The sequence below is a fragment of the Pagrus pagrus genome (genome assembly GCF_965226575.1).
Source record: "Pagrus pagrus genome assembly, chromosome: 8".
Lineage (NCBI taxonomy): Eukaryota > Metazoa > Chordata > Actinopteri > Spariformes > Sparidae > Pagrus > Pagrus pagrus.
In genome coordinates this window covers 22,522,996-22,544,569 of record NC_140192.1, presented here as the reverse complement: position 1 = coordinate 22,544,569, position 21,574 = coordinate 22,522,996, and the positions used below count along the sequence as shown (strand labels likewise).

Genomic DNA, 21,574 nt, shown 5'->3' with positions numbered 1-21,574 from the left:
ATGTGCAAGGGAGTAGATTGAGACAGTGTGGAGGCAAAGTCCTGCAGTGTGTGTCTGTGTCTACATGCCATGAGGGGCTGGTACAATGCATCAAGGGGGTGGGGTAGGTATCCCTGCAATAAGAGAGGAGGGCTTGGCAACGTATGCGCATGTGCAAATACAACCTAGCCCTTATGTACACACATGTTGATGTACATGCCACTCCGTGTCTACAGTTGTTCTACACAGTGTTCAGTATTTGATTGTCTCAACCATGCAACTTACGTATTTTTTAAATGCATGTAATTAGGTTTTGACACTTGGTGTGCCTCCTTTTCCCACTAAATACAGCATGAGAAGAACTCTCATTTACTTCCTTTTCTTTTCTTCTTTCGTTCTTTCTTTATTGGAAAAAGCAAAAGGAAAAAGACTCCTGTTACTGACAATAAATAGTTGTTGTTCATTCAGTGTTATTTTATTGGGATCTCCACTCATTTACCACCTGAGTGCATTATGGAACAGACCAAATCTCATTTGTAGAGGTGGAAAAGAAAACAATACTGTAAGTCCTACATTTTTAAAGTTTAGGCAAACATATTTAAGTATGGGCAACCGTCTACAATGTAATTAAGTACTGAAAGTATTTATTTTGCTTTAACTCTTCATTCTGAAGTAAATGCTGATTGCACAGTGTAACCGCTGAAGAAAAACTACACCACCCATGTATAGATCGGTTCCTTATAAGCCTCGCTTTCACCATGCTATTTGGTCTGGCACTGGGCTGTTTTTTTTTTTCAGAAAGTATGGAGGTCCAATTACAGCACAAAGGAAGCGCATCTGCAATTGGGCAAACCAAAACAGGAAGAGCCATTGCTTTCCCTGGTTGCTATCCGCAGGTAACGGTGGAACACTTGGAATAACTGTGGAAACTCTTCACTGCAAAAGAAACAGAACCCCGCTAGATGAGGACGGTAAGACATTGAAGAGGACGAGTGATAGAAAACGAGGTATAACAAGAGAGAACGGATGAGCATTCACTCTTTGGAGAGCACTGCGGTGTTGTGTCAAAGTGTGTTCCCTCGCTAATATGCGTTTCCTCTTACCAGTGGGCCTTGAGATGTTTCAAAACGCACATCCTTTCTACTAGATCAGTAAGCTACAAAACCTGCCTACTTATTACTGCAAAAGGGTGTTTTACTCTTTTCATAGTGCTGACGTCGAGGTTTCAAGGTCAAATTAGATTCTAACATTGTTTTTTGCCACGCTGTTAGCAGCGGCCATATTGTTAATGCTGTCTTTGCGATAGTGGTGCCAACAGTAATACCACAGGGAAATGCTAGAGGAGGGAAGTTTTCTATTTCCACTATAAAATAGTCCATTTCTAGTATTATTATTATTAGTATTATATTAATTTATTAGAAAATATGACTAATAATTCCCTGTTTTATGGGAATGTATTTTCCCATACAATGTATTTTTAATGCTGTAAGTGATGCAGATATCACTGTCTTATTGTACTCATAACACCGCCAGAGCCTCATTTCTTATTCTTTATCTTGCTTTCAAATGCCATAGACTTTGTGCAAAACAAAACTAGTAACTCTATCTTTTGGACACAACTATAGGGATGAAAAGTAAAATATCAATTCCAGTCTGCCAAAACTCAAAGAGTGCCTTGTTTTCCCTTCCTGCTCAGTAAAAGGGGTTGAAAGACATAATACTCTTGTTATAGTCTATGACTTGGCATTTAATGGTCACATAAACTAATAATGCACATAGTATGGGATTCCATGCTAAATATGAATTGCAATCATATTTAACATGAAATGTGATCATGGAAGTTGACAAATTGGTCCTTTCACTTGGTTTAGTGAACACTAGTTTTAAAGCACAGAGGTTGTGTTAGAGTCTCTAAAATGTTTAAGTAAGTTGATTAGCACAAATTATGCATTGCTATTGTCTGTAGCTTTTCTGACTTACCTGACATGACTGAATGAGTCTTTGATAATTAATAATGTCACAATAGCGACAGACTGTAAGGGCAAAGCATCCTTTAACAGTCACTTTAGTCAGGGGTGGACATGCTTACAGTGCCTGGTTCGTTTACCAACTGATACAGACACAAAGTAAAATGTATATATTCTGCCAATAATCACATTCAGAGATCAAGAAGAGCAGAAAGCAGGAGACTGTTTCGCCTCTTGTCATTGATGTACACTGCCCACTGCCAGACAGCTGATGCAGGTACAGATCTGTCATGTGTGCTGGTGACTCTTTGCTCTCTTCCGTTTGCGGTGGTCCTAATGCGGATGTATAGCGGTCTTGGCTACGCCTGTTCAAAATGTCAAAGTATATACAACATTTAGGTCCAATTCAAAAATAACATCGCAAACATGATTATATAAAACATCTGATGACCACAGTTTTAATTAAATTCATACGAGGGAAAATAATTAAATCCTCACGTTCTATCCTACGTGTACAGGCATATCTGAGGACACCCCCTTACCCAAAATTTTAGCGTGACCTCTACTGCAGTTGAAAACACTTGTAAGCGGAGGTTGGATCCATTGAGTTTTCACGATTTAGCCCATCTCTGCAAGGATACGATGACAATTTGAATGAGAAACCCCTTCATTTTGTGCACAACCATCGCAAAAAGGGCTTATGTGCTCCTCGCCGCTTGATTTCCGACTCGGGGTGCTCAGTGTTGCCGGGGAAGAGTCCGTTTCAGCTGCACTGCATCAACATGGTGAGTGTGACAGAGAGCACCTGAACGTAACGGTTTCTCTAATTTGACGCACTTTATTGAAGGAGCATTAGTTGCTAGTAACAGTTTTCATATGGATATTTTATGTGACGTTACTGCCCCATTTATATGTTCAAGCAATTTGTTGTTGTGAGATGAGTGGGACGTTAGCTTAGCTTGCTAGCCATAGCAACTGCTTGTAGCCGGCTAGACAGTGTAGCTACATAGCTAGCGTTAGCTAAAAGCCTGCAGCCGGGTGATGTTAACAGCTCATAATGTTAGTGTTTGAAGGGGTGTTAACTCACATACAGTGTTTGGGAGTCCTGACATTAGCTGATGTTGCAGGTGGGAGGTTAAAGATAAGTCACATATATCAGAAATGAATCACATCATCATGCAGTTAGCATGCCATTCAGTCTGCAGCGGGGTACCTGTAGGAGAAGTCAAGGTGTGTTTACCCACCTGAGGTTTGACCTCAGGATGCCCTCAGACGAACTGTACTGTACTGTATTTCATTTAGTCTAACTAAAGTGTGTAACTTATTAGTAATTCTGTAAGAATTTATTGAACAGTATGATAGTTAAATCCGCTATTATGTCAAGGGTTTTGTGAAACCTGTCTGGAAAATATTTGTATGCTGTCTATTGCTATGTATCAATAGCTGCACTGTAAGCACGTTTTTCTTTACATTTGTGTACTAGTCAGAAAGAGAGTAGGCATCCGTGATGTTTTTATTGTGTTAAAGCAAACAATAATCCTCAAAAAGTACAGGAAGCGAGGCAGTATAACAATTTGGGTGATCACCAACACAATCAAGTAGTTTGTCTTTGTTGTATCTGTATTATGGTTTGCATTTATGAACATTTATGTATGTTGATTTTTATTATTCTTCAGATAATACAAACAGATTTGATGAATGCAATCATATGTTGCAACATCAAGGACAAGACTGGTGACAAAACTCGTATTAGTATTGTGGAAGCGATTGCCAGGCAGGTAGAGGCATCCATTCTTGATCTACAGTATATCGCAGAAATGACAAATATTCAGGATATCATTCAGCCTCATACATAGTGTATCGATGCATAATGTGTCTGAGTATTTAAAAAGATTTCAATATTCATTTTCCGCAGTATCAATACACCTGTACCAGCTGCACTTTCTTGCTCTCTCTTCTCTCCGACAGTGAGTTGACACACACTCCCCTGCAGTGCCCACACTGGCCCTGCCTTCTATCACTCTTCTGACTGGTCCGAAGTAAAATTACTTAGATGCTGTTGTGCTTTAGACACGGTGCACAAGTCTTGTTTTATTCATCTTTTAAGAAAAATCTAAAATCGCATGCCCTCAGTGTGGTGTCATGTTTTCCCTGTGGTATCCAATATCAGTGTACATCAGGGTATTGTATTAAAGGTTAGAAATTCCAGTATTGTGACAGTGCTACAGTTTTGTTCAATATTTCTATTAGGAAGTGTGTCCTTATTTTCCAATGGCCAATAGTTGATCAGAGAAGGATTACCTACACCAAGACTAGTCAAGATGAATGAAACTGGGGCAGCATCGATCAATAATGGGTTTCACTGCTTCAAAGTTCATTGGCGAAATAGTAGTGAGGTGTTAGAGCTCTTATGGATGGTGGTTATCACTGGAGCTCCCACTCCCCACCCCCTACAGATTTCATTTGGTTGTTGTGTGGAGGGGGTCAAGCGGACTGGGCAAGATAAGAGAGTCCATGCTGGCTCAATTTCCCCCAAGCCTGGGATCCTTGCAGGGCCCCCGCAGAGACTGGTCACCATCCACCAAACGAAGGCTGTGTGCTTTTGACCTACATAGCCGGACCGTTTCTCACATGGAGAAATGTCTTGAGTCAGAAAGGTTGTGTTTGGTCACGCGTCACATCTTCAGTGAGTGTGATTGCCAAATTAATGGCACCCACTCTCCCCTCTGTGACTCCAGCGAGGTATTGACTTTAGCATTCCGGACTTACCCCTTGCTGGGTGACGCTGGGAATCCCCATGACCAATCCAAAATCTAGGTCTAGTGCACAGGTCTGGCCTCACCATCTCTCCTTTTAGGTGTCATTCACTTCCTCCTTCTACACCTACTGCAGTCTGACCTAGGTTTAACCTTTATGTTTACTGGTATGATGTGCAGTATTGTCCAATACGTTGACTGTATGCTTGTTGTCTAACCTTGTCAGATGCAGGATATGAGTTAGCTTAGGTTTGCATGTTCAACTATCTGCGCTGCCCCCCAGTACCCCATTTCTTGCCATCGTGTCATTGCAGAAATTCAGATGATCAGACACGATTAGACAATTTAAAGAGCTTGAATAAAGATGTGGAAGGTTGGACTAATAAAAAAACTAGAAGAATGGTCTGCTTCAGCGTCATTCTTATCACTGTTAGCACAATCACTATAAACATTACCGATAACTAAGGCCCTGTCCAAATGTACACAGGTATGTATTAAAACATAGCTTTTTCTTTGCATTTTGGCCTGTCATACACATGCAAACCTTGTTTTAGGTCATTGGAAACCTCATTCCAGGGTGAAGATATTCCAAAACCTCCTCGTCAGGAGAATTATGTAAAGAGCAGACTTGTTTTACTGCCTCATCACTTTTGTCCTGTTTTCAGGAAAAAATGCCTTGGTTTCTGTAACATATATGATAAAAACTAAAAGTTAAAAGTAAGTAGGTAATGGTAAAGAGTTAGTAACAACCAACCACAGAGTGCACAATCTACTTCCTGTTAACAGCGGCATGCGCATGCCCAGTGTAAGTGAATGGCCATGTGATATGTGTTTTCAGGTATGGTAGTATGAACGGAGATTGCTTTTGTTTTAAAACCCTGTTTCCAAAAATACCTGTGTACGTGTGGACTAGGCCCTAAAAGATGTAGGGTATGGCTCATGCAGGCAGGATAGGCCCGGCACTGCCTGCTGATTGACCGACCCAGAAGACACATTTTCAGCATCTGAACGTCAGCAGATTTGGTTTTATTTTTGGAAAATAATGAGTCCTACAGTAATTTTCCATTCTGTGAAAAACATCGCTCTTGATTGACCAACAATTCTCAAAATTACCCCTAAATTGCCCTTTTAGGGTGGCTCTATTGAGTGGAATTTGGTGAGGCCAGGGAGACTTGTTTAGCCTAATATTATTTATGTGTAAACATCATGTTGAGAAAACAAACTATACTGGAATCTGTGCTGTATGTTCAGAGTTTGTGTGTAGATTCACTGGTACATTCGCAGGTGCCACCACAGATGTAAGACTGTTGTTGGAACAGAGACGATATTTTATTGGGGATTAGTTGGCTAATTGCTTCTTTTTGCTCAAATGTGTGTAGGCACAGATATCAATGATTCCTGCTGATTGCCGAGTAGATAGGCCAACCCGCAGACCTTACCCTACAGTGTGGATAAAAGCGCAGCATGATGGGAATGATTTTGGCCTCTTAAGCCTAAGTGAATATTGATCTAAGTGTGCTGGGTTGATATTGAGCTCCTTATGTTGTTAAATCTTGTGGTACCTACCACAGGAGTGCTGGCTGTTCATTCTCCTGGGCACACGGAGGCTGACATTCAGATAAATGCTACTGACAGTGGGTATTAGTAAACATTTTATTTACACCAACAAACTTGCAAATATTGCTGTAGTTGGTTAATTAATAATGTAATTGCTTACAATTAAACTTAATTAATGCTGATGTGTTGAAAATGGTATTTACTATCTGCAAGTAAAACAGGGCTAGAAGAAGAATTGCTTTGAATCTTACATGGTCCAATGTATAATTTTTAGTTTGACTGAATATCAAACATGTCACCTACATGAAAGAGCAATGCAGTCTTGCAAATTAAAAGCGCTTATCCTCCTGGGACCATGAATGCTCTTAGTACATTTCATGGCGATGCATAAAGCAATTTTGTTTACAAGTAGAACTTTAAGCCTGATGGTGTAACTGTAGGAAAGTTCAGGAGTCATGGTCATCAAAAGTATTATGAAGGCAATGAATATTCTTGCCAGATATCTTGGCAACATATTAGGCCTATCAGCACCATTATAACTAAGTCTATCACCTCACCTCTGTCAATTACGAGCTAACTCTCACACATTCTACTGCTGAGGAATTGTCCTCTGAAAGACCAGAGGCAGTGTTAAAGACTTGTTTATTATAATATCACCTTCATATGCACAGTATATGCTGTTAGTGCATCAGTGAAGCAAAGTGTGTCATTACAAGTAATCACCAGCCTCTGAGTACTGAAATCCTGATGTTTGTTGGGACAACACACTGTATGTGGTCCCTATTGAAACATGTGTTGTGTATAAACAAGTGTGTTTGTTGGTGTGTAGAGGGTAAAAGAATTGTATTAATCACATGAGCATTTGAGATTAAGATTAAGATTAAGATTGGTAGTAGAGTTTTGAAATTCAAATTGCAGTTAGAAGGTATGCTTCAGTGTTATCTTATAGTTATCTTGTATGTGTTACTGGTTTATAGCATGTCTAATTACTATTTGACTGTGATTCAAACCCCCATCTTATTTTCACAGGGTGTGATCGGAGTGCAGCTGGTGGTTACCATGGTAATGGCCAGTGTAATTCAGAAAATCATACCTCATTATTCCTTCGCAAGGTGGCTACTCTGCAGTGGCAGGTAATGTAGCATCCCGTACACGCTGTTTCAGATATTTTCTCTAAATGCAACAGTTTCTTTTTAAGATGTATTCTAACTTGCCTTCTGAGAAGTTTTTTTTTATTTATTCCAAAAAGGGTCCACAACAATGCAGATCATAATGTTTACTCAGGCAACAGAGTGTTCAAAAGGGTTAAAAAAAGAAAAAAGAGTCATTAAATCATACAGCAAAGACCAAAGGGCATCCAAATGTTGTGATGACCCGAGAGGACGGTGCTTAAAAAAAGGAGTGCCAGCCTCATTTCCTCTAATTAATGCCACATATGTTTTTCAACAGCTTCATGGAACATGTTGAATAATTAATTCAGTTTCCTTTTCAGGGCACTGTTGAAACATTTTTCAAAAAGTTTTACCCCCAAGCATGAGGCCTGGAGTGTCCCTCCAGAATATTTACTAATTAATTTTCCATAATAAATAAATGTGCATGGAGAAAAACAAGCTTGTGCTCCTTCTTCCCGCCGCTGCCTCACAGAGTGCTTCTCAGGATGCGCTGACTAGAGGGTTTCTAAACAAAGTTAAGGAGGGAGCCTGAAATGTTTGTCTTCTAAAGGATGCTCTGAAATTAGCTCCTGGTTCAATCTCAGTCTTTAAGGACAGATAACCTTGCTGTTATAAAGCTTTTCTTATAAAGTGCTTTTGAGATGCGTATCAAAGTCACTGATACAAAGAAAAGCAAAGAGAAATATCTGGTGTGTGTGTGTGTGTGCTGTTACAAATTTAGGCTTTGAGTCATGTTCAGAGAAGCAAAACTTAATGTCAATTTTTCTTTTAATTAATTACCTTAAAGAGTGATTACAAAGGCATTTTATGCTTCCAACAGTAAGCAAAATTGCCTTTATTCTTGCACAAAATGGCAGTGAACAGACAAGTGATTATCAAATATGTCTCTTGTCTTATTACATATCACTTAACCTACACTGTCCATGCTTTGGGATCAACATGTTCAATTAATTTATACTGTATGTCTTCATAATAAAACACTGCAGTCATTTCTTTGGAAGTATCTGCTTTATTGTGTCTTTTGTACTCTTTCCTCCTCTGTCCATCGCTGTGCCTGACTCTACGTCCCTCTCCTTTTCTTTGTTCACAGTCTGCGTTGGTATCAGCACCCCACGGAAGATGAGTTGAGGAGCTTAGCTGGGAAACAAAAAGGACAGAAGAGGAAAGACAGGTAGGTAGGAAGGGAGGGCTGCAATGAAGAAGGGCTTTTGTTTGGGGGTTGGGGAAATGCAGCGGCAGAGGGGAGGTACGAAAGGTACCCCTTTCATCAGAGAGGAAAGAAAAGATGAGACGTAGATATTTGAGATGGATGGAGACCACAGGCATGTCAGCAAACAGATGAAGCTGATGTGTTTATGTGGCTCATTTAAGGCCTGTTTGAAGTAAGGAGACAGAAGTCTGTTTTTGTTGTTTCATTCCTTTATGGCTCGTCATTGAGGCTCAGAGCAGCTCGGCTTAGAAGTGGCCCTGTCTGGTAGATGTGAGGAACGTTGGTCCTGTTTTTTGGAACCATTGCTATTTAGGCTATTTTAGGGGATGACAGTTTAAAAGGATTGCATCTTTCTGAAATCAAAGTTTCCCAAACAGCAGTATGTCTTCAAAGTGGTCAGATGCCAAGCTTTGAATCTTGAAGATGATTTTTTCTTCAGGAATGTTTTGCATACTATTAATTTTTAGGGCTGCAGGTGGAAGTGGAACCATATGTTTAACACGTGTATATAGTGCCGTTTTCTTTGTACTCTCCTTTTAAATGTGAATTTAAATTGAAGTGACCATTGAAAGTAAATCCTTATTGTCCCTCAGGGTGTCCAGCTCCTAACTTAGGGCGGTTTTGTAGTGCAGTCCTTTCTCTGACCCTGTATGAGGCAGGTCAGGGCTCCACCACATGTTCAGTAATCCCTTAAAGAAAAAGATGGACTCACTGTCCTTTTGCCAGCTCGTGCCATGCAGCTCCGTTCTTTTTGTTAACGGTCCGACTCCCGCAGTCAGGGGTGAAGCTGAGCCTCTTTTTTTCCTGTCAGGTGTCTCGGAGATGAAATCTGTCCGGGGCATGTTTGGCCCTTGAGTCTTACAGTGGTATTGTCCTGTGAATACAGCGCACACAGGGCTGAACAAACAAAGGCCAGAACAGAGGAGGCCCATGAGGTCTTCAAGCCCAAAGAACAGCTCTGCATTGGCCTGCTGTTAGGGATTTAGCACTGCATATGTATTGCCCCTGTTGAACATGGAAGAGTACAGTAGTACTGGTTGTAATAAAAGTAAGAAGACCTCTGCCAAGTATTTAATAAGGGTGTTGGAGCTGCATTGAACGTCACAACAAGGAAGGGTTTACCTTTGATGGATTCACTATCACAATGACTGTTTGGGAGGTAGGAAATTAGTTTAAAGTTGTAGGTGAAGAACAGTTCTCCAGCTCAGATCACCATCTGACTTATTTTCAAGATTCACTGTAGATACACTAGAAAATATTGAAACTGCTACGTCTTTTTGTTTGTATACAAGGCATGAAGAGACAAAACTTTAACAATAATGTCTGCTGAAACCTACGGAAGCCCTAAAGGGCCATGCATTCATACATTTTAAACGAGTTAATTTCATTTGTTTTCTCGAGATCTCGAGTTATTATCTCGAAATAACAGCTGCCGTTTTCCTGAGATAACGAGTTAATGTCATTGTTTTCTCGAGATCTCGAGTTATTATCTCGAAATAACAACTGCCATTTTCCCGAGATAGCGGGATAATTTTCTTGAGGTCTCGAGATAACGAAACTTTGTTTTCCCGAGAAAACTCTATAATTAATTCAAGATCTCGAGATAATGACTGTGATATGATAGGCCTGAGATTATGGCGATGCCCGGGACCTTGTAGCTGGTCAGCTATGTAGTTAACGACGACATCAAGCTCACTTAGATTGTGCCGCCGATATAGCTGAAGCCTTGCTAACCGTCTTTTTAGATTACGCACACTAATGTGTGGATTATCTGTAATGTAGCATTTTTTTAAAACTGAGCTTACAAAGTGCTTGGACAGACAAAGCAAAAGCAGAAAACTCAGGAGGACAATTTAACAGAATAAAAGCCAAACGGTCGAGCCAAAAGCCCAGACTAAGGAGGAGTTTAAACAAGAAGGCAAAGAACACAAAATTGATGAACAAAATGTCAATAAGAATAAATACAAATAAAAGGGATAAAACCAATTTAAAAATGCATATGCCATAACATAACCATATTGTCTCATATCATGATTACAGTATATTTTCAATATATTGTTCAGCTCAACTTTTTAGCGTGATGTTTTTTAAAGTTTGTGTCTCTTCAAGGTTAAAAAATATATTGAATGGTCTAAAATTCTGTTTACTCACATTTTGGAGTTGCTTGTTTCTGTTACCCTGACCCTGGTTGTTGTGACCACCCTCTCTCGTCTTTGTCCCAGGAAATACAATGGTCACATAGACAATAAGCCGCTAACAGTTCCCAAGGACATAGACTTACAGCTGGAGACGAAATGCATCACAGAAGTCGACACATTAGGTATGAATCTAAGAGGACGAATGTCTAAATTAAACTTCCAACTTTTCAATCACACCCTTGTTTTATACACTGTGATGTGTATGTTTGGATTTAATTAAGCTCTTTATGCCCGCAGCATTGCACTACTTCCCAGAGTTCCAGTGGCTGGTGGATTTCACGGTGGCGGCAACGGTGGTCTATCTGATAACAGAGCTGTACTACAGTGTGGCTCAGGCCTCGGGAGAGATGAACATCAGCGTGGTCTGGTGCCTGCTGGTGCTCGCTTTTGTCATGTATCCTTACGTCAGTGACTGTACATCTTTGTTTGCCTTTCTTCTGTTGAGACTGACTCATCATGTGTTGGTGTAAACTATTCTTTAAGTTGAAAAACAGTTGCTGTACATTACATTATGTCTGTGGGCCGGTAAGCATCTTTTGAGGTATTCGATAGATTCTCCTCTAAGCTCAGACATTTCCATCCTAGCCCTTATTATATACTGTATGTCGTTGGTTAAAACTTCTTTGTCTTTCGGAGACTAAATCGTTCCAGCTTGATTGCATGGAAGCTGCAGTGACATTGAGAGACTATAAAATGACTACTGAAGCTCCTACTGGCTTGACTTCCAAGCACCTTTATGCTCCACAGCTACCTGTCATTTTGCTACGCTGAATGGCAGTTAAATAATATGCATTATCCTTGCCACCAACCGCAGGGATCAATCTTTCCAGTGCTCCTGGTCAGGCCCCAGCTCACCGCGGTCAGATGGTGTGTCATTTCCTGCCTACGTCTGAGATTGGAGGCCCAATTTTCACAGCCCAACAGACTGATATGCTTGGGGAAAAGGACAGACTGTGGAACAGATGAAATGGGACTATGAAGAAGAAGATGAGGGAATATGTTGGCTCAATATATGTGTTAATGGGACACTTGATTTCAGTTTTCCTATTTCAGCTCTGATGATATGTTTAAGACTCTTGCCCTGGAGATCAGCTCTGCTGCCTTAACCTTCACTGATAACCCGAGAGCAGCATGCTCTTCAAGTATCTGCATCTTATGGTAACTGGTTTTTCCCCCCTTTTTACTGAAATTTATAAATGTGACTGCATATCCTCACCGTTGGCCAATGTTCACAGGTCAAATAGGCAATATATTAATTGTATAGCCTGCAACATGATCGGTCAGACAGGCCTATTTCACTTTGAAGCCTCATGCTGGCTCAAACTTATTTGGTGAGTGTTTATACAGCTGAATAGAAGAAACTAGAAAATAAAAAAGACTCAATTGGAGTGAATACCAATGTGGAAATCGTATAAAAAGCAGTGAAAAACTGACAATTGTGTCTTGGAAACATGTTCTGTCCTTAGCCTTCTGATCAGTGTTGTTAGGGGCAGAGAAAAATACTTTGAAGCATCAATGGCTGGCTTTGGTGCCACACGTTCTGTACCTGCACATGCCGAGTATTATTATTATTATTAGGGTTTGTGCAGCATTAATGGGTGGAAGGCTTACACGGGGCCTGCACGAATGCACAAACTCTGTTTGTTTAAAGACGACACACTCCTGTTGTTAATAGCTGTGTGTTACTGTGTTCTAAATGTTTTGTATTGGTTGATTGCAGAGACGTATTTCTGCTTCCCTTGAATGTGTAAAAAGCATTGAGAATACATCTGCCAAGACATTTTTGCTTTGCATGCCTGTGTGCTTCTGCAGATATTTTTCCTTGACTCGCTCCCCGCAGTAAAACCCTTTTCTCTCTAACGGCCCACTACTTCAAGCTGGAGGAAGGAGGCGAGCGTTCACTCTGCATTACTTTTGCTTTCTTCTTTTTTGTCAAAGCCATGGCCATTCTCATCGTCACTGAAAACTACCTTGAGTTTGGTCTGGAGACAGGTGAGTGCTCCACATTGACGCTAATGACCCTGTTAGTCACATCCAAAATTGATTACTTCTGTCACCCGTGAGTGAGTCATTGTCAAACACGTCTTTATCTCCAGGTTTTGCAAACTTCTCTGACAGTGCTCTACACTTCCTGCAGCACCAGGGCTTAGAGTCCCAGTAAGAACAAAATCAGTATTCTCACAGTATCATATTTGTTGTCTCTGCCTTCATGAATTCTTTATGACTCGTGAAACTACAATAGTATCTCACTACGTGTTTTCTCTTTCACAGGGGTCCCATATCTAAACTCACCTTCAAGCTGATCCTGGCCCTGCTCTGCTCCCTGATTGGAGCATTTCTTACTTTCCCTGGTCTACGATTGGCCCAGATGCATCTAGATGCACTCAATCTAACCACATGCAAATTTACACAGTGAGTCGACTATAGTAATTGTCTTTACCTCTATGGTCACTCATGTATTTTTCATTGAATACTTTGAATGTCTTTGAATCTTCTTTAATAATTGGGATGTAAAAGGTGGAGGGTCATGGCAATCTTAGTTGAAACAAGAACTCTCAGACCAGTTCTTGGTCAGGAATAATTTGTAGTGCAGTGTCCATTTTGCCAAAACATAGTCTTTAAGATATAATATGTTGCATTAAAATGTCTAATAACTATAACTTCTGGGAGTCGAGAGTAAGGAAGGAAGTCGGCGAACGGAACTAAACACAATGACACCATACTGGAAGCATGTTAACCTTAGATTTTTTTTCAGGAAACAAATATTTATATTGCATAGGTGGGACACAGATTTTTTTTTGGAGGATAGTCTTGATTATCTCCATTATCCTGATAATGAAAATTAACCATGATCAACTTATTTAGAGATTTTTATCACGATCCATGACAAAATCTTTTATTGTCCCATCCCGAGTCTGGGCAGACATGGATATTTAAACTGCAACTTGACTAATAAAGGCATACAACCACATGGCAGTAATTCTAGTGTAGCTTCTTTAGTAGCCCTTTTTCCGAACTCAACCTCAGCGTTTATCTTGTTAGTGGTATAAGTTATCATGTAGCGTATACAATAACTTTTGCGTCATGATAAAGAATTGTTCCTCATGATAATGGAAAAAGCTGTTGGATATGCTTAATTAATACATGATGTGGTCAAATTGGTCACAAACACAATGCTCATAGGTACCAAGAAGCCAAATATAATGTAGTTGTACTTGTCTCCTCCTATTCCGAGTCTGTCAGATAGAAGAGAGAGCACCCTGTGAGTCAGTTGAAGACTTCCTCAGTTGGGGTGGATTTCTATTTCAGAACTCACTGGGTGGCATGTCTACGACCATGATAGGGGGTGTAGAGCAGGGTGCAAGTCGCATCCAGATAATCCACTTTGGCACAGCAGACTCTCCAAAATGGCCTCCTCTTCCATTCCCCCTCTTAACTGTCATGAGCTTACATCCTCAGACCCTGTCACTAGCAGGGATTATCTCCGAGCCCTTCCAAATCTGAGCCTTGGTTATCTTCTCACCCCTCTCTGGGAAAGTTGCACTGATCGCATGGACCTTATTTCTCACCGTGTTAACTTCAGAATTGAGACTTAAAAAGCAGAGAGTTTACTGCGCTATTTTGTATTTTTTTTTCTCATACATTGGAGTCATTGATGAATCTTGGATAAATTGTTGGATGTTTGGTTTGGTTGGGTTTAACTCGACATCCTCTCCTTCACCTCCCCTTTTCTATAGGACCCTGCTTCATATCAACTTCCTTTCCCCTCTTATCATGGTTCTGCTGTGGGTGAAGCCCATTACAAAGGACTATATAATGAACCCCACTCTGGATAAGGAGAGTGTGCCTTTGTAAGTAAAATGAATTAATTATCCTTTATTCTACTCGGCACTGTTGTCCAATTTACTCCTTTTTACACTTTTTTATTATTTGTCTATTGTGCTTTTGTATTTTATTCTTATGTTACTGTAATTTATGAGCATTCGCTGTCATAAGATGATCCTTCAGTTCCATAAAGTTCTATCTTGTCTTAAATAACTAGCATGTACAGCCATAGTCTAAAGATGTTTAACCTTTTTATTGTTGGGTTAAATGTAGGAGAAGTAACTGATTTGTTTCAGTGACTTTTAAGTTCATTCTTACTAATAGTTATGAAAATTGAGCACAGATAATGAGTTGTAAAATGCTTTGTAGTTCATGTATGAGATTGTCTAAACATTTCCTCAAAAACAAGAGTGTGCTAAAGGTGTATGTGCTTGTCATTTTTGATTGATCTGTACTTGGTAGGCAAGCCAGTTAGACTCCCTCGATATCGAGCGAGCTGCAGTTCAAACAAGAGAGACGTGACCATGATGCAAAGCTTTGAAAATAAAAGTAACTGGCTGTTGTGCTGGAAAATGATTGTAAACAATGCAACAGCAGTTATGAAGATGAAATTTACAACCATTCAGTGAGATAAGGAATGTAATCATCTCGTAGATGAAGTGACAATACTTGAGATAAAATTAGGCTGTAAACAGGGAAAGCTCTTTATTGTCTCTCTAAATGCTGTGACTTGTTAGCTCCATCTAAGATAATATCTTTCATTTGTTGCAAGTTTGAACTCATGTCATGTGTCAAACTTTCCCCTGATGCTGACAGTGACTGTGATGCCATCAAGGTCAAACATGATTGAGCCCGATTTCATGTTACAGTACACCCCTTTTCACCTTTTTATGTCTGAATTTCACCCTCTTGTACTTTCTCTTCTGAGTAGTTTATGACTTTTTATGCTCCTACTATCTTTCTTGCCTGTCTTCATTGTCTCTGCCTACTATCCAAATGATGGAGCAGATACATGATGTTGAGTTTGCAGGCCAGAAAAGGCTGTCATCCCTCCATCATGTCCCCTCTCTTACACACTCCCGTCTTTCTTTCTATTTATATCAGGATGACTGAGCAGTCGTATGATACGTTGCGGTTATGGACCATCATACTGATGTGTATACTTCGGCTTGCTATGATGAGACATCATTTGCAGGCCTACCTCAACCTGGCCCAGAAGGGTGTGGAACAGATGAAGAAAGAGGCAGGACGGATAAGTACCGTTGACCTGCAGAAGATGGTAAATATGATTAAAGATAAAATAATCCTTATTATCCTCCTCTGCAATTCTGCATCGATTCAGACATATAAAATGACATCATTATCTTGTTAAACACATGCTGTACTGTTGAAGGGATTAAAAGGCAGAGCAGTGGTAAAATCAGTCATTCATAGTTAAAGTGTCTACCTGCCAGGGACTATGGGTGGAAAATAGCAATTCTCCTGGTTTTATATAAGATTAATGTTAAGATAAAAAACATGTGAGACATGAAACTAAGATTAAGCTGCCTCGCTGGATCCCGGAGTAAATCAATTCCCCTTTATTGAAAGCAAATATAGACACAAAAAGTAGAAAGGCACACAGTAGAGCACATACCTCCGCCAGTAGTCCCCTTTAATTCAATCAAGCCTAATCCGATATCAAACAAAACATTTAAAGGAACAGTTCACCCAAAAAAGAAAATTCAGTCATACTCTGCTCATCCCAACGCTGATGGAAAGTTGTGACGTTGACGTTTCGTAGTCCACAAAACATTTCTGGAGCTTCAAAGCAAAACAGTTGCAACTTAAACCCTTTTATGAACTGAAATCTTAACCCTTGCTGTTGAGCTAACAGTGTTAGCGCACACCCTGTTTGATGTCGGGCAAGCTCTAATGGGCACGGAAGATGTGAATAACATCTTTTCAAATCCATTTTGAATCTCAGCCGCCTTCGGAGACTTGGATTATGCCGGACAAGCTATATGGAGCGATTATGTTTCTTTTTTTCTGTTGTAAAACAAGTCCCCATCTACTTCAGCTATTTAGGAGAATGGCGCAATGCTGTTTTGCTGTGTAGTTTCAGAAATGTTTTGTGGACTACAAAACTTTACCTGACTTTCCATCAGCGTGAGGGTGAGTAGATTATGACTGAATTTCATTTTTGGGTGATCTTTACCTTTAAATCCATATGAGATCTGGATATTTATTTGAATCCGCATCCAATTGTAATCACTTATAGATATCTTCCACCTAAATACACCTGATCCATGCATTATTCCCTTAGAAATTAACTAAAAAGTCACCCTCTCTCGCAATGTTAAAAAAAGTGAGAAAAATCCCTGGACCCGCACCAAATTCCAGATCCGCGGCAAAAGTTAATGGGGTTTATTCTGGGTCGAGAGCCATCCTCCTTCCAAGTTTCAGTAGTTTTTGTGCAATCCTGCTGACAAACCACCCAACCAATCAACAAACGAACACAAGCGAAAACATAACCTCCTTCGCGGAGGTAATTACAGTCCGGTCTTTGTGAATTAAGGAACAGAGCACAAAACTCAGTCATCTGCACACAGGAAATGCATTATGCAGGAGGCGTGCAGCCCACCTGTGGTGCACTTGGAAATTGGATACATTATCGATGAGTGTGTTTAGGACTGGCATCACTTGTGGCCAAACACATCAGCTCCTATCAGCCTGCCTGTAAAAGCTGTCCCCAACAGGAAGTACGACAGTTTGGTCTACTGCTATGTAACAACTTGTATTGGGATGCGAAAGTTAATACATCAGCTCAAATAATAGAACATATGGCGCTGCAAATACAGGTATGCTGCCAAGAGCGTCTATTGTTAGTTGAATTTTATTTTTAGACGTGATGGTTGTATGAACTGACGCATCCAGCGACCATCATCGGTAAAAATGCCATTTGTTTGATAAGATAAAACTAAAACTGTTACTGGCCACAGGCTCTGTTAGATAATGTGTGAAGAGATTGTTTGGGAGAAATAAAAATCAAATGAGAGATTTCGATGTTAAACCTTCAAATCTTGCAAATGCCTTGTTAAACAGTTTGTGTGAAAGCCCATCTTAATGCAGTTCTTTTTCTGTTTTCATTCAGGTTGCACGTGTTTTTTACTACTTGTGTGTAATAGCACTACAGTATGTGGCACCATTGGTGATGCTGCTGCATACAACTTTGCTGCTAAAAACCTTAGGTAAGTCACGCACCACTAACTGAATCCGATTTAGAAGATCTCTTTGCTGTCAAGTATTTTAATCTTTTCCCTAATTTATTACAGGTGGACACTCTTGGTGGGTCTATCCTGAAGAAGACCTGCCTTGCACCCATGATATGAACTATGTGATGGGCGAGGCACCAATAGCAGCCCCAACACCAGCTTCAGTGGCAGAAACAGGAGCACGGGCGTCGGTAGTCCAGCTGTCAATGGCTCTGGGGAGCCTGCGGACTGTCTTCAGCCCCTTGCTTTTCCGGGGTCTCTTCTCCTTCTTTGCTTGGTGGATTGCTGCCTGCCTCTTCTCCACCTCCCTCTTTGGCCTCTTCTACCATCAGTATCTCATGGCGGCATAGCATCACCAGCCTTTGAGAGGCAGCCAGGCCCCCACTGGGTTACTGTGTGTTGGGCCTGATCAGAAAGAACTGGTTGGGGGCAACGGAAGCCTATTGATGACTCTGCTCCACAGCACCTCCATTCCCTCCTCCCTCCTTCCGACCACCTCACAATGACTGAGCATATCATCAGAGCTCCTGGTTCAACTTGTGCTTCCTCCACAGATGACTCTGTGAACTCTTGTCATTGTTTTTACTACACTCCCTTTTTATTTGGAGAGCAAGATTTATAAACCTTAATAACAGAGAGACTTAAGTGTGAGTTTTAAGAATATTAATCAGTGTCAGTGGTGTATTTGCATAGTGGTGAGAAATTGGCCCAGTTTGCTGTATGAAATTTGAATGATATGAGGAAAAATACTGTAGTTCAGATGGTGATTGAAATTAATTTAACTTTTTTTACAATTGGTCACATGTAATCCATCAATTTCTTCAGATTCATAACATCTTTTACTTCTAACCTCTAAATGCAGCCTTTTAGAGGCTGATCACACCAAGATGCGTATCCAGCAAAACTACTGGTTTCCTGTGGTATGGCGCGCATGGTGGGCCTGCACACCGCGTTATTCTAGTGATTTTTAGAGTTTAAATATTAACTTTTCAGTTCAAAGTTTAACCGCTTTTCCCGTTTTTCTCATTTGATGGTCGGCTGCGCAGCCTGGATCCACAGGTGTACCACACTGCGTTGTCCAAAGGAGGTTTTCCCAAGGCGTTTTTTAAAGCGACTTCACCTATAGTGATGAGTCTCTGTAATCGGGGCCTTACAGCTTCATATATGTCAGTAGGAGTCAGATTTCAGACTGCTGTCCTTCCCCCTTTTTCAATAATCGCTAAGGCTCATTTAAACTGGTATTTGCTAAGAATACATCATAGATCTGTCCAGGAAAAACTGCATACTTTCATATGTGCAGGGCCAGACACCTACAGAGGTACTGTGTGTTTATATTCCAGTCATATCACAGTACACGATACTGCAAATTTCCCCTAGTAATATTATGTGAAGAGGTTATATTTAGGTCACAGAATGTCATTGAATCTGAAGATATTCATGGAGGCTCATATTAGTGTAAAATCCCCAAACATTTTTTTCCTTTCCTTAGTTTTTGAGGGAGCCGACAACTGCCATACATGTGCCCCATGTTTGTCTGTTGATCAAAAACTTTAAATTAAGTGCGTTCAAGCAACATAGCTTATATTACTCAAATGTCTAAATTCCATTGCCACGGACCACAAACGTGGGAGAGAGAGTCTTAAATTTTTGTGGGAAGGACCAATGCATCTCTGTTTGAAAGAGGAGGAGGAGGGAGGAGCAGCCTGTGGATGTTCCCAGAGTGGCTGGTTGGGTGGAGCTGTCATGCAGCTTACCGGGGTCAAGACAGTGGACAAATGAAGAAGAATTGTACCTGCGGAGGAGGAAGAGGAGATGTTTAAACTCATGAAGAGACATCTCATTGACTTGAAGCTGATGTATTTAAATGTGTCTAATTGAACTTGCCGCCGAGGACAAGCTTAGGTTTTAAATGAAAGGCGTTCCAACAGATTTGTGATGTTTCATTTGCATTGTGACCTCCCTGGTTTTATCTGAGCCATTTTAGAAGCTATGAGAGAATTTTAAGCTCTTTTTGAGCAGCAGCAATGATTTTAAAGGGAGGACAGCACTTAGGGCTCTGTCAAGGTGTGTGTGCTTGTGTCCATGTGTCTGTCTGCATGTGTAGGATCTCTGCTGTAGGTCAGCTGTAACCTGAAAGGGCATTGTGATGAGGAGGAGATGATGTCAACTACTGTTGATAAGCTACAGCCTTCGTGTTCTGCTTTCCTTTTTTTAACTTCTACTCATCCATTGCTTTTAAACTTATCTGAGAACAATCTGTTTGTTTTTATTCTTTTTCTAATGGATCAAATTGTGAATTTGTAAAAGTTCAGATTTTTTTTTTAAATGGTGCCAATTCATTCTGTTCCCTTGTCCCAATGTCTGTAGATTTGGTGTCTGCAAGTGTTTGAAACTACATCTGGACTACAACTCTGCGGCCTTCTGTTTTCTGTAGATCCATCCTGATAAAGAGGGGAATCACAAGCTGTGGTTCACAGTATTTACAGTGTCTTTGCATACTGTAACTCTTTAGTGGGTAAATGTACGCACAAACATTGTGCTCGTGAAGCACTCGCCCAATATGATTGTCCAGTCTATTCAGGAATGTAAGGTACGTGATGCCAGATTCATTACAGATCACACAATCTGGTGGTTTCATTTTGTCAATAGAGCTGTAATTTATGTATTCCAGTTCTATGAACTTTGAACAAAAAACATTTTACAAAGTCGAGCAGCACCATATCACATTTTTAAACTCCTGATGTCGAAAAGTCTTAGCTTTAGTTTTGTTTGTTTTTAAATGACGGGGAATATGCACATAATGAATGTATCAATCCTGCCTAATTTCTAGATTTGTTTTCATGAAAATTATTTGTATGGTGAGTTGATTTAACACCCCTAACCCCACCCCTCCACCCCCTTGCCCTCCCCAAACTCATTACTTGTACTACCATCTGTTAAATCTATCTTTCAAACAAGCTCTAATTTGTCCTAATGACTGTTTTTTTATCGATTGATTTATCTTTGTTTTTGTATTTATTACACATGTCGAGGCCTGTAAACATTTCTAATTTTAACAGCAAACACTTTATTTTGTTATTGGAGTGCATGGTGGCTTAAGTCAGGTTTGAAAATGTGTTTGACAAATCAGTTACAGTTAAACTTTTTTTTTATTATTTTCTTTTATGGTATGGTCCGTTATAAAGTAGCTGGGATACTCAGAATTCAATGGCCCGATGAGGCGTTGGTTCTTCTGTTTGTTACCACTCAAAGTGTTTATTATTCATTGTTCGGTTCACAAAGTAAATTAAACACATTGTTGTTCTTTCATGTATTTACTTCTGCTGATTTTGTAAGCTGAAGTAAATACATGAAATATTGATTTTGTCTTAAATAAATTATGTTCTTTACTATGTCCTTTTTTATTTCATCCTTACACTCCACTAGCTTTATAATTGTCCTGAGCAGTGGGACAACAGGGACTTTGGCTCCTGTAGAAGTAGAAATATCAGATGAATGTATGGGTCACAGTCATTAAGTGCTAAAGAGAGAAAGTAAGTTTGGATATTTATTATATCCATATTCACTTTGAGTTTGATGGCTCAATAAATTACCAAAATGAAAGCAAGTCAGTATTCCTGCGGAAGTTTGATGACACTCTGTCCCATACAAAAGAC

General features: G+C 40.1%; 1 protein-coding gene across 1 annotated transcript; it reads left to right on the top strand.

Moving 5' to 3' along the window:
- The first annotated feature begins 2,517 nt into the window (after positions 1-2,517).
- On the top strand, positions 2,518-21,307 carry tmem161b (transmembrane protein 161B). Its single transcript, XM_084360343.1, has 12 exons — positions 2,518-2,731; positions 7,289-7,392; positions 8,522-8,602; positions 10,864-10,961; positions 11,077-11,233; positions 12,680-12,831; positions 12,936-12,996; positions 13,111-13,251; positions 14,577-14,690; positions 15,769-15,943; positions 17,798-17,894; positions 17,979-21,307. Exons 1-12 carry the CDS (start codon positions 2,729-2,731, stop codon positions 18,266-18,268), a joined length of 1,473 nt encoding a protein of 490 aa, XP_084216469.1. The 5' UTR covers positions 2,518-2,728; the 3' UTR covers positions 18,269-21,307.
- Positions 21,308-21,574: the final 267 nt, after the last annotated feature.

Coding starts and splice junctions, on each gene's coding strand:
- tmem161b (XM_084360343.1), top strand. Junction 8,603..10,863: donor GGACAGAAGAGGAAAGACAG/GTAGGTAGGAAG, acceptor TCTTTGTCCCAG/GAAATACAATGGTCACATAG. Junction 10,962..11,076: donor CACAGAAGTCGACACATTAG/GTATGAATCTAA, acceptor TTATGCCCGCAG/CATTGCACTACTTCCCAGAG.